Raw genomic sequence first — 14,025 nt, forward strand, 5'->3', positions numbered from 1 at the left:
TGTTATACTGTGTTGTTTTGTATTGTTGTTATTGTTTTATTTATTTATTGAATATTTTTGATCAGCCGTTGGTTAAATCTACAGATGCAGACAGACCTTTATATATAGATGGCTGACTATAAATGGAATCAAATGATATGTGGTCCTCTGTGATGGCCCTGGCCTCTTTCTTCTTATTCTCCTTCTTCCTTCTTCTTCTTTCTTTCTTTTTTTTTTTTAAACAGGGTCTTACTCTGTTGCCCTGGGTGGAGTGCAGTGGTGTCATCATACCTCACTGCACCCTCAAACTCCTGGGCTCAAGCAGTTCTCTCACCTCAGCCTCCCAAGTAGCTGGGACCACAGTAACATGCCACAATGCTTGGCTAATTTTTTGTAGTAACAGAGTCTTGCCACGTTGCCCAGGCTGGTCTCAAACTCCTGGGCTCAAGCAATACCCCCATGTCAGCCTCCCAAAGTGCTCCATATTTTTTGTTTGGATTTTAAGTGGGAGGTGGGGGGACAATGAATTTGGTTTTGAACATGTTGAATTTGAGATGTATTTCCCCCCAGTCATTGTAGTTCATATTATCTCTGTCTTTTCCTCTTTCACTCCCACATGGATGGCCTGCTTTCTATCATTTTTCCCACATAAAAGAACATGATTTAATTTTACCCTCTCTTGTAAGTCTGTATTATATGACCAATCTCTTAGCTCCCTGACTAGTCCACTCAGGTGCCCCACCACAATTCCAGCTATGTGCTTTGGACTCCTGGTTCTCATCAAGTCATGGGACACATAAGGCTTCAAATATGTATTTTTTATGGCAGAACTTAGAGCATTGTCTTGCAAAACAATCAAATTTACTTTCTTTCACTATCCAAAGTCTGCACAGTATAAATCTATATAATAATACGTTATTAATTTGTAGACATTTAGACCAAAATTAACTTACATAACAAATGGATAATATCTTCTGACTTAGTTCTGGAGAGCAGAAACATCACAGTGTACATCCCAGGAAAGAAGCTTGGGGAGGATATTGATCAACAGATGACTTTTCCAGTTCAGTGCAGTTTTTGGTCTTTTGTTGATATGGATTCATCTTCAAGGAGAAACGCACAGAAAATCAACACTCTAATTGGTCAGATGGTAAGGTATATGTATATTTTATTGTTAGAATGTTGTTCAAGGAATTCAGTCACAAATTTAATACATCTTAATATTTGTGTTATTAACCTGTTTCTATACTTTATTGAGTACCAGAACTACCTGATGACCCAATTGTTTACAAATTGTAATGTTTTTTAGCCATGTAGTGAGCCAGATATCTGCTCACTGGAAATTACTATTTGAATAGGTAGCTGGAGAGGCTTTAATGAATAATGTATACAAAAATACTCAGTAAAGAGGCTTTAACAAATCAATCACCAAAAAGTTCCCAGATTATTAAAAAATTACCTTAAATTATAATGATAAATAATAACTAATAATAACAACATATAATTACTTTGTAATTAATTATTTCCAAATTGTGAAAATTACAAAGTTTAATGTTTGCCTGTTACCTTTTGGTTTGATGTAGGATTGCAGTTTGATTCCAGCTAACCTTGTGGAGGCATTTGGTTTATTGATTAACTGCAATGAGTCATCTCCCTGCCACCCATTTCTACCTACTGTGCAACATACTTTGAAGAAAGCCATTAATCCTGAAGGGCTGCTTTATGCGGCTTCTAGACAGTTCACAACTGAAGATTTTGAAAAGGTAAAGATAGATAAAACGGTTACCCGGGATGCCTGTGCTAATGTTTCTCAAATTATATAGAAGTCCTTTTGAGTGCTGGATTTTCTTTATTTAGGATTATTTTATTCCAACTTGGTTCCAGCTTTTAAACATTTTAAGGACATTGCATAGAAGTTACTTAGAGTTAGGCTGGTGTGGTGGCTCATGCCTATAATCCCACCACTTTGAGAGGCCAAGGTGGGCGGATCACTTGAGGCCAGGAGTTCGAGACTAGCCTGGCCAACACAGTGAAAACCCTGTCTCTACCAAAAAATACAAAAATTAGCTGGGCATGGTGGTGGCTCCTGTAACCCCAGCTACTCGGGAGGCTGAGGCAGAAGAATCGGTTGAACCTAGGAGGTGGAGGTTCTAGTGAGCTGAGATCACACCACTGCACTCCTGCCTGGGTGATAGAGTAAGACCTTGTCTCAAAAAAAAAAAAAAACAAGAAAGAAAGAAAAAGAAAAAGAAAAAATAGAGAAATTATTTGGAATTATTTAGGGCTATAATTAAAGAAACAATTGTGTTAGGTAATGAATATTAAAATTTTCAGTTTATTTTTGTACCATTGTCCAAATCAGCACAGCTGACAGAATCTCAATGAAAGAAAACCAACATAGAATTTTTCTATGGAAAATTATAATAGGCTATATAGATATACAGTTATTTACATTTTACTGTCTATTCAAAGGGATTGTCCTCAGATGACTACCTTCGAGTCCTGACTTTAGGAGATATATAGCATGATTCACTAACCCATTTTAATTAATTACCCTGACATTATCAAAACATATGTGACATATTCAGAGAACCTGAAAGTAGGTGATGTAAATTTAGTAATAATTCTCATAGCTATTAAAGGTGCCCACATATTTACAACTGAAACCTTTTTAACTACTCAAAAATCTGTCCAAGTAGAGTTCACTTGTCTGGGTATGATAGATAAAAGGCAGGGGATATCAGAAAGTGGAGGTCTATGAGTCATTAAAATTTTTTTTTGTATCTATCTTCCTTGTAAGCATACTGCATGAGTAAAAGGTTGAAAGGCAAAATCTACTTAAACATGAATTATGAACATTGTTTATTCACATAGATTAGAATAGAAAAAAGAATAAATAATATAATAAGGTTTGGGTTTTAGTTTTATTACATAGGAAAAAAGTAGTCTGTAGGAATTAGGGTACTAAATATGGACAGGCTAATGACCCTGAGAAATGTTGCCCATTTTTTTACCTGAGAAACAAGCCAAAACAATCTAGATTTTATTAATTATTCAGGTATTAACTGGATACTTCACAAATATGAGCCTATTTCCATCTTTTATATTCTCACAGATATATAAACTTTCTCTTTAGTTTATCATTTAATTAAAATTAAAAACAAGATACAGGCCAGGCAAGGTGGCTCAAGCCTGTAATCCCAGCACTTTGGGAGGTCGAGGAGGAGGGCAGAAACCTGAGGTAGGGAGTTCGAGACCAGCCTGACCAACATGGAGAAACCCTGTCTCTACTAAAAGTACAAAATTAGCCAGGCATGGTGGCGCATGCCTGTAATCCCAGCTACTCGGGAGGATGAGGCAGGAGAACAGCTTGAACCCGGAAGGCAGAGGTTGAGGTGAGCAGAGATTGTACTACTGCTCTGCACTTCAGCCTGGGCGAAAAGAGCAAAACTCCGTCTCAAAAAAAAAAAAAAAAAAAAAAAAGATACATAAAATAGTTAAGGAACAATTTAAGTGTTAAGTTAAGTGGTGCTGCCTCTGAGGTATTTTAGGAATTCAGAAAGGAAGATATCAGTATAGAATGCAGAAGCTGGGAAAACTTCATGGAGGAGGCTGGACATTAGCTAGGCTGTAAGAAAGGATAAAATTTGGATGCACAAAGGATGGGTGTTCTAAGTAGAATTAACAGTAGGAGTAAAGACATAAAAGTAGAAATTAGTATACATGGAAAACGATAAAACCAGCTTGACTGGAGCAAAAATTGTATTTTGGAGTCATAGGATTTTGGCATATTTACAGTAAGTCTTGCACAGACAAAAGATTTTATAGTTGGTTTGTCAGACTATAGAGAACAGTTGTAGAGTAAACTGTAAAATAGTAAAAAGTAAAATAATAAAAATGGTTTCTCTGGAAGATAAATCTATTACACAAATCAAAGTGGATGGAATTTGTTGCAGCCTGAGCTCTCCAGAACAGACTGAGATGGAGTTTAGTGTGCCAATGTGTATTTGAAAGGGCTTTTCTGTCAATACCTGAGGACTTTATAATGTCCTCCCCAACTTCTGCCTCAATCATTCATGTGATGTGGACTGTCCTGAGGCAATCCCCGAAGGGGCTGACAGAATCTCAGTAGCTGGGCAACAAGCCCTTTCATGAAGGAGGATATTGGTGGCTCATCATCATGCCCTCTTAGAGAGAACTTAGAGAGGGTTATTGATACTATTAATAGTATATCCAGTTCTGAAAGCCTGGAGAGAGTTGTGGAGAATAAAGAAAATAAAGAAGCCAGGATATATATCCAATCCAGGACATGTCCAATCTAGGAACATGTCTCTATGCTTTGCTTTCCTTTTCTTTCCTTTTTTTTTTTTTGAGACGGAGTCTCCCTCTGTCGCCCGAGCTGGAGTGCAGTGGCCAGATCTCAGCTCACTGCAAGCTCCGCCTCCCGGGTTTACGCCATTCTCCTGCCTCAGCCTCCCGAGTAGCTGGGACTACAGGCGCCTGCCAACTCACCCGGATAGTTTTTTGTATTTTTTAGTAGAGACGGGGTTTCACCGTGTTAGCCAGGATGGTTTCGATCTCCTGACCTCGTGATCCACCCGTCTCGGCCTCTCAAAGTGCTGGGATTACAGGCTTGAGCCACCGTGCCCGGCCGCTTTGCTTTTCTTTTCTCGCTCTGTCACCAGGCTGGAGTGCAGTGGTGCAATCTTGGCTCACTGCAACTCCACCTACTGGGTTCAAGTGATTCTCCTGCCTCAGCCTCATGAGTAGCTGGGACTACAGGCGCCCGCCACCACACCTGGCTAATTTTTTTGTATTTTTATTAGAGATGGGGTTTCACCATGTTGGCCAGGATGGTCTCGATTTCCTGACCTCGTGATCCACCCACCTCAGCCTCCCAAAGTGCTGAAATTACAGGTGTGAGCCACCACGCCCAGCCATCTCTATGCTTTTCTAAAGGTTAAATTTAAAATATAAACTTTAGGCTGGGCACGATGGCTCACGCCTGTAATCCCAGCAATCTGGGAGGCCAAGACAGGAGAATCGCTGGAACCCAGGAGGCTGAGGTTGCAGTGAGCCGAGATCGTGCCATTGCACTCCAGTTTGGGCAACGAGAGTGAAACTCCGTCTCAAAATAAATAAATAAATAAAATAAAAAAATATAAATTTTATAGTTAATAGCAACCTTTCTCCAGGTGTAGATAGTGTCAGAAAAAAACAGCAACCTTATTATAGTTAATTTTTCCTGTTGTTATCTGAATTGAAAAAGTAGAAAATAACTAGGATAGTAAAAAATCTGGAAATTATGTCACAGAGAAGGACTTTAGGAACCAGGAATCACTGACTCTGAAAGAAAAAAAAGCTCAAAACTCAGAAAAAACAGTGATAATCATTGTGTTGCAGAATTATTCTCTACCCAAATCTTATTCAATCACCAAAGCCCACCTTCAAAGCAGTTAACATAATGTTTCCCCTCATACCAAATGTTAAGTGTTCTTTAAAAGGAAGGAAGGGAAGTAAGGAGGGCAAGTAGCTCTAGGCCAATGAGAGAAAGTTATGAGGAAAAATCAGGTGATTAAAGCTATTCAAAGGAAAATTATCTTCTGAGGGAGGTGAGCCTTTCACTGGGAGCAAAGACATTGTACAGTCATTCAAATATATTGCACAGAACATTTTTGCACTGAGAGGGAGGAGATTATTCTGGGTAAACTTTAGTATCCTTTACAAGTATAACACTGTGATATTTAAAGTGTTCAGTGACTTCAGGATGGCCCCATTTACTCTTTTTTATGTAATAAAATATGCAAACGTGTAAAAATAAAGTGCCAGTATACTTTTGATTTCTGTTATATTGATTCCATAATAAAGCTTGATTATCTTGGATTTTTCACACTTTTTAGCTACTGGCTTTTGCAAAGAATTTGAATGTAGAATTCAGCTTGGAAGCAGAAAGAATGACTCATGGCTATTATCTAGCAAGTCGCAGAATCAGAACAGACTCTATATGTGGATCAAAACTGTCGGCATCTGCATTGAAATATCTGTAGGTATTCAATTCAAGATTTTAGAATCAGCATTGAGTTACAAATGATATGTTTAATTAAATTGCTAATTTACCTATTTCAAAATTGCTAATTTACCTATTTCAATTGTTTCTCTGCTTGATTGCTAGTTGGTTGGTTTGTAAATGGCCTTGTTCCAAAAGGACTAAAGGCTTCACAATTCCTTTTGTTATATCATGTTACGCCCGGGCTGGAGTGCGGTGGCAGGATCTCAGCTCACTGCAAGCTCCGCCTCCCGGGTTTACGCCATTCTCCTGCCTCAGCCTCCTGAGTAGCTGGGACTACAGGCACCCACCACCTCGCCCGGCTAGTTTTTTTTTTTTGTATTTTTTTAGTAGAGACGGGGTTTCACCATGTTAGCCAGGATGGTCTCGATCTCCTGACCTCGTGATCCGCCCATCTCGGCCTCCCAAAGTGCTGGGAATACAGGCTTGAGCCACCGCGCCCGGCCCATCATTTTAATCTCTAATAATTTTTTTACTAAACTAATTTTTATTGGATGCCACATATGAGATATGTCTGAGGAAAGTGCACTCATTTCAAATGCAAATCCTTGTTTTTGAAAATGTGGCTGTTGTCTGGGCATGGTGGCTTACACCTGTAATCCCAGCACTTTGGGAGGCCGAGAGGGCAGATTGCCTGAGATCAGGAGTTCAAGACCAGCCTGGGCAACACAGTAAAACCCCGTCTCTACTAAAACACAGAAAATTAGCCAGGCATGGTGGCGCATGCACGTAGTCCCAGCTACTCGGGAGGCTAAGGCAGGAGAATTGCTTGAACGTGGGAGGCAGAGGTTGCAGTGAGCTGAGATCACACCACTGCACTCCAGCCTGGGCAACAGAGTGAGACTCCATCTCAAAAAAAAAAAACATGTGGGTGTTGGCCAGGCACAGTGGCTCATGCCGATAATCCCAGCACTTTAGGAGGCTGAGGCAGGCAGGTGGCTTGAGCTCAGTTCAAGACCAGCCTTGGGGCTGGGTGCAGCGGGTCACACCTGTAATCCTAGCACTTTGGGAGGCTGAGGTGGGAGGATCACTTGAGCTCAAGGATTCGAGACCAGCCTGGGCAACATAGTGAGATCTCATCTCTATTTAAAAAAAACAAAACAAAACAGAGCAGCCTGGGCAACATGGTGAAATCCTGTCTCTACCCAAAATACAAAAAACTAGCTAGGCCTGGTGACAGGTGCCTGTAGTCCCAGCTACTCAGGAAGCTGAGGTGGGAGGATTGCTTGAGCCCATGAAGTGGAAGTTGCAGAATGCCTAGATGTGCCTCTTTACTCCAGCCTGGGTGACAGAGTGAGACCCCTTCTCAATTAAAAAAAAAAAAACAAAAACCTTGCCTAGTGGCTCACGCCTGTAATCCCAGCACTTTGGGAGGCCAAGGTGGGTGGATCACCTGAGGTCAGGAGTTTGAGCCCAGCCTGCCCAACACAGTGAAACCCTGTCTCTACCAAAAAAATACAAAAAAAAAAAAAATTAGCTTGGCGTTGTGGCACATGCCTATAGTCCCAGCTACTCGTGAGGCTGAGGCAGGAGAATCACTTGAACCCGGGAGGCCAAGGTTGCAGTGGGCCAAGATTGCGCCACTGCACTCCAGCCTGGCGACAGAACAAGACTCTGTCTCAAAAAATATATATATTTTTTCATATGTAAACGGAGACTATGTGAGTTCAAATACAAAATGTATTTTTACTATAGAGAAAAGAACATTATGAGAAAATAGAACTTTTTTATTTATTTATTTATTTATTTATTTATTTATTTATTATACTTTAAGTTCTAGGGTACATGTGCATAACGTTTATATCATGTATAACTCCCCAATGCAATCCCTCCCTCCTCCCCCCTCCCCATGATAGGCCCCAGTGTGTGATGTTCCCCTTCCCGAGTCCAAATGATCTCATTGTTCAGTTCCCACCTATGAGTGAGAACATGCGGTGTTTGGTTTTCTCTTCTTGTGATAGTTTGCTAAGAATGATGGTTTCCAGCTGCATCCATGTCCCTACAAAGGATGCAAACTCATCCTTTTTTATGGCTGCATAGTATTCCATGGTGTATATGTGCCACATTTTCTTAATCCAGTCTGTCACAGATGGACATTTGGGTTGATTCCAAGTCTTTGCTATTGTGAATAGTGCCGCAATAAACATACGTGTGCATGTGTCTTTGTAGTAGAGTAATTTATAATCCTTTGGGTATATACCCAGTAGTGGGATGGCTGGGTCATATGGTACATCTAGTTCTAGATCCTTGAGGAATCGCCATACTGATTTCCATAATGGTTGAACTAGTTTACAATCCCACCAACAGTATAAAAGTGTTCCTATTTCTCCACATCCTCTCCAACACCTGTTGTTTCCTGACTTCTTAATGATTGCCATTCTAACTGGTGTGAGATGGTATCTCATTGTGGTTTTGATTTACGTTTCTCTGATGGCCAGTGATGATGAGCATTTTTTCATGTGTCTGTTGGCGTTATGGATGTCTTCTTTTGAGAAATGTCTGTTCATATCCTTTCCCCACTTTTTGATGGGGTTGTTTGTTTTTTTCTTGTATATTTGTTTGAGTTCTTTGTAGATTCTGGATATTAGCCCTTTGTCAGATGAGTAGGTTGCAAAAATTTTCTCCCATTCTGTAGGTTGCCTGTTCACTCTGATGGTAGTTTCTTTTGCTGTGCAAAAGCTCTTTAGTTTAATGAGATCCCATTTGTCAATTTTGGCTTTTGCTGCCGTTGCTTTTGGTGTTTTAGACATGAAGTCCTTGCCCATGCCTATGTCCTGAATGGTACTACCTAGATTTTCTTCTAGGGTTTTTATGGTATTAGGTCTAACATTTAAGTCTCTAATCCATCTTGAATTAATTTTCGTATAAGGGGTAAGGAAAGGATCCAGTTTCAGCTTTCTACTTATGGCTAGCCAATTTTCCCAGCACCATTTATGAAATAGGGAATCCTTTCCCCATTTCTTGTTTCTCTCAGGTTTGTCAAAGATCAGATGGCTGTAGATGTGTGGTATTATTTCTGAGGACTCTGTTCTGTTCCATTGGTCTATATCTCTGTTGTGGTACCAGTACCATGCTGTTTTGGTTACTGTAGCCTTGTAGTATAGTTTGAAGTCAGGTAGCGTGACGCCTCCAGCTTTGTCCTTTTGACTTAGGATTGTCTTGGCAATGCGGGCTCTTTTTGGTTCCATATGAACTTTAAAGCAGTTTTTTCCAATTCTGTGAAGAAACTCATTGGTAGCTTGATGGGGATGGCATTGAATCTATAAATAACCTTGGGCAGTATGGCCATTTTCACGATATTGATTCTTCCTATCCATGAGCATGGTATGTTCTTCCATTTGTTTGTGTCCTCTTTTATTTCACTGAGCAGTGGTTTGTAGTTCTCCTTGAAGAGGTCCTTTACATCCCTTGTAAGCTGGATTCCTAGGTATTTTATTCTCTTTGAAGCAATTGTGAATGGAAGTTCATTCCTGATTTGGCTCTCTGCTTGTCTGTTACTGGTGTATAAGAATGCTTGTGATTTTTGCACATTAATTTTGTATCCTGAGACTTTGCTGAAGTTGCTTATCAGCTTAAGGAGATTTTGGGCTGAGACGATGGGGTTTTCTAAATATACCATCATGTCATCTGCAAACAGGGACAATTTGACTTCTTCTTTTCCTAACTGGATACCCTTGATTTCTTTCTCTTGCCTGATTGCCCTAGCCAGAACTTCCAACACTATGTTGAATAGGAGTGGTGAGAGAGGGCATCCCTGTCTTGTGCCAGTTTTCAAAGGGAATTTTTCCAGTTTTTGCCCATTCAGTATGATATTAGCTGTGGTTTGTCATAAATAGCTCTTATTATTTTGAGGTACGTTCCATCAATACCGAATTTATTGAGCGTTTTTAGCATGAAGGGCTGTTGAATTTTGTCAAAAGCCTTTTCTGCATCTATTGAGATAATCATGTGGTTCTTGTCTTTGGTTCTGTTTATATGCTGGATTACGTTTATTGATTTGCGAATGTTGAACCAGCCTTGCATCCCAGGGATGAAGCCCACTTGATCATGGTGGATAAGCTTTTTGATGTGCTGCTGAATCCGGTTTGCCAGTATTTTATTGAGAATTTTTGCATCGATGTTCATCAGGGATATTGGTCTAAAATTCTCTTTTTTTGTTGTGTCTCTGCCAGGCTTTGGTATCAGGATGATGTTGGCCTCATAAAATGAGTTAGGGAGGATTCCCTCTTTTTCTATTGATTGGAATAGTTTCGGAAGGAATGCTACCAGCTCCTCCTTGTACCTCTGGTAGAATTCAGCTGTGAATCCATCTGGTCCTGGACTTTTTTGGTGGGTAGGCTATTAATTGTTGCCTCAATTTCAGAGCCTGCTATTGGTCTATTCAGGGATTCAACTTCTTCCTGGTTTAGTCTTGGAGAGTGTAAGTGTCCAGGAAATTATCCATTTCTTCTAGATTTTCTAGTTGACTTGCGTAGAGGCATTTATAGTATTCTCTGATGGTTGTTTGTATTTCTGTGGGGTCGGTGGTGATATCCCCTTTATCATTTTTTATTGCGTCTATTTGATTCCTCTCTCTTTTCTTCTTTATTAGTCTAGCTAGCGGTCTGTCAATTTTGTTGATCTTTTCCAAAAACCAACTCCTGGATTCATTGATTTTTTGGAGGGTTTTTTGTGTCTCTATCTCCTTCAGTTCTGCTCTGATCTTAGTTATTTCTTGCCTTCTGCTAGCTTTTGAATGTGTTTGCTCTTGCCTCTCTAGTTCTTTTAATTGTGATGTTAGAGTGTCAATTCTAGATCTTTCCTGCTTTCTCTTGTGGGCATTTAGTGCTATAAATTTCCCTCTACACACTGCTTTAAATGTGTCCCAGAGATTCTGGTATGTTGTATCTTTGTTCTCATTGGTTTCAAAGAACATCTTTATTTCTGCTTTCATTTCATATGTACTCAGTAGTCATTCAGGAGCAGGTTGTTCAGTTTCCATGTAGTTGAGCGGTTTTGATTGAGTTTCTTAGTCCTGAGTTCTAGTTTGATTGCACTGTGGTCTGAGAGACAGTTTGTTATAATTTCTGTTCTTGTACATTTGCTGAGGAGTGCTTTACTTCCAATTATGTGGTCAGTTTTGGAATAAGTGCGATGTGGTGCTGAGAAGAATGTATATTCTGTTGATTTGGGGTGGAGAGTTCTATAGATGTCTATTAGGTCTGCTTGGTGCAGAGCTGAGTTCAATTCCTGGATATCCTTGTTAACTTTCCGTCTCGTTGATCTGTCTAATGTTGACAGTGGAGTGTTGAAGTCTCCCATTATTATTGTATGGGAGTCTAAGTCTCTTTGTAGGTCTCTAAGGACTTGCTTTATGAATCTGGGTGCTCCTGTATTGGGTGCATATATATTTAGGAGAGTTAGCTCTTCCTGTTGAATTGATCCCTTTACCATTATGTAATGGCCTTCTTTGTCTCTTTTGATCTTTGATGGTTTAAAGTCTGTTTTATCAGAGACTAGGATTGCAACCCCTGCTTTTTTTTGTTCTCCATTTGCTTGGTAGATCTTCCTCCATCCCTTATTTTGAGCCTATGTATGTCTCTGCATGTGAGATGGGTCTCCTGAATACAGCAGACTGATGGTCTTGACTCTTTATCCAGTTTGCCAGTCTGTGTCTTTTAATTGGAGCATTTAGTCCATTGACATTTAAGGTTAATATTGTTATGTGTGAACTTGATCCTGTCATTATGATATTAACTGGTTATTTTGCTCGTTAGTTGATGCAGTTTCTTCCTAGCCTCGATGGTCTTTACATTTTGGCATGTTTTTGCAATGGCTGGTACCGGTTGTTCCTTTCCATGTTTAGGGCTTCCTTCAGGGTCTCTTGTAAGGCAGGCCTGGTGGTGACAAAATCTCTAAGCATTTGCTTATCTGTAAAGTATTTTATTTCTCCTTCACTTATGAAACATAGTTTGGCTGGATATGAAATTCTGGGTTGAAAATTCTTTTCTTTAAGAACGTTGAATATTGGCCCCCACTCTCTTCTGGCTTGTAGAGTTTCTGCCAAGAGATCTGCTGTTAGTCTGATGGGCTTCCCTTTGTGGGTAACCCGACCTTTCTCTCTGGCTGCCCTTAAGATTTTTTCCTTCATTTCAACTTTGGTGAATCTGGCAATTATGTGTCTTGGAGTTGCTCTTCTGGAGGAGTATCTTTGTGGCGTTCTCTGTGTTCCTGAATTTGAATGTTGGCCTGCCCTACTAGGTTGGGGAAGTTCTCCTGGATGATATCCTGAAGAGTGTTTTCCAACTTGGTTCCATTTTCCCCCTCACTTTCAGGCACCCCAGACGTAGATTTGGTCTTTTTACATAATCCCATACTTCTTGCAGGCTTTGTTCATTTCTTTTTCTTCTTTTTTCTTTTGGTTTCTCTTCTCGCTTCATTTCATTCATTTGATCCTCAATCGCTGATACTCTTTCTTCCAGTTGATCGAGTCGGTTACTGAAGCTTGTGCATTTGTCACGTATTTCTCGTGTCATGGTTTTCATCTCTGTCATTTCGTTTATGATCTTCTCTGCATTAATTAGTCTAGCTGTCAATTCTTCCACTCTTTTTTCAAGATTTTTAGTTTCTTTGCGCTGGGTACGTAATTCCTCCTTTAGCTCTGAGAGGTTGATGGACTGAAGCCTTCTTCTCTCATCTCGTCAAAGTCATTCTCTGACCAGCTTTGATCCGTTGCTGGCGATGGGCTGCGCTCCTTTGCAGGGGGAGATGTGCTCTTATTTTTTGAATTTCCAGCTTTTCTGCCCTGCTTCTTCCCCATCTTTGTGGTTTTATCTGTCTCTCGTCTTTGATGATGGTGACGTACTGATGGGGTTTTGGTATAGGTGTCCTCCTGTTTGATAGTTTTCCGTCTGACAGTCAGAAGGACTGTCTGTTGGTCTGTTGGAGATTGCTTGAGGTCCACTCCAGACCCTGTTTGCCTGGGTATCAGCAGCAGAGGTTGCCGAAGATAGAATATTGCTGAACAGCGAGTGTACCTGTCTGATTCTTCCTTTGGAAGTTTCCTCTCAGGGATGACTCCACCCTGTGAGGTGTGGGGTGTCAGACTGCCCCTAGTGGGGGATGTCTCCCAGCTAGGCTACTCAGGGGTCAGGGACCCACCCGAGCAGGCAGTCTGTCCCTTCTCAGATCTCAACCTCCGCGTTAGGAGATCCACGGCTCTCCCCAAAGCTGTCAGACAGAGTCGTTCGCGTCTGCACCGGCCCCCGCTGCTTTCCCTATTGGACTGCAGCTGTGCGCTGTCCGCAGAGGTAGAGTCTACAGAGACAGGCAGGCTTCCTTGAGCTGCTGTGAGCTCCACCCAGTTCGAGCTTCCCAGCGGTTTGTTTACCTACTTAAGCCTCAGCAATGGCGGGCGCCCCTCCCCCAGCCTCGCTGCTGCCTTGCGGATCGATCGCGGCAGACTGCTGTGTTAGCAGTGAGGGAGGCTCCGTGGGCGTGGGACCCTCCCAGCCAGGTGTGGGATATATCTCCTGGTGTGCCTGTTTCCTTAAAGCGCAGTATTGGGGTGGAGTTACCCGATTTTCCAGGTGTTGTGTGTCTCAGTTCCCCTGGCTAGGAAAACGGATTTCCTTCCCCTTGCGCTTCCAGGTGAGGCGATGCCTCGCCCTGCTTCAGCTCACGCTGGTCAGGCTGCAGCAGCTGACCAGCACCGATTGTCCGGCACTCCCTAGAGAGATGACCCCAGTACCTCAGTTGAAAATGCAGAAATCACCAGTCTTCTGTGTCGCTCCCGCTGGGAGTTGGAGACTGAAGCTGTTCCTATTCGGCCATCTTGCTCCGCCCCCCCAATTTTTATGTTCTTCGAGAAAATAGAACTTTTAAAGCCGGGCGCGGTGGTGCATGCCTATTATCCCAGTACTTTGGGAGGCCAAAGGGGGTGGATCACCTGAGGTCAGGAGTTCACGACCAGCCTGACTAACATGATGAAACCCCATCTC

The 14,025-nt window shown here is 41.4% G+C and overlaps 1 protein-coding gene across 1 annotated transcript in view; it reads left to right on the forward strand.

Moving 5' to 3' along the window:
* Positions 1-14,025, forward strand: part of MCMDC2 (minichromosome maintenance domain containing 2) — a 57,030-nt gene that overhangs the window by 25,123 nt on the left and 17,882 nt on the right. The window contains 3 exon segments of the mRNA XM_033202755.1: positions 963-1,129; positions 1,563-1,742; positions 5,880-6,022. Of these exon segments, the coding sequence (XP_033058646.1) occupies positions 963-1,129; positions 1,563-1,742; positions 5,880-6,022 (490 nt within the window).

This window comes from Trachypithecus francoisi, unplaced genomic scaffold (assembly GCF_009764315.1).
Source record: "Trachypithecus francoisi isolate TF-2019V2 unplaced genomic scaffold, Tfra_2.0 Lachesis_group7, whole genome shotgun sequence".
Classification (NCBI taxonomy): domain Eukaryota; kingdom Metazoa; phylum Chordata; class Mammalia; order Primates; family Cercopithecidae; genus Trachypithecus; species Trachypithecus francoisi.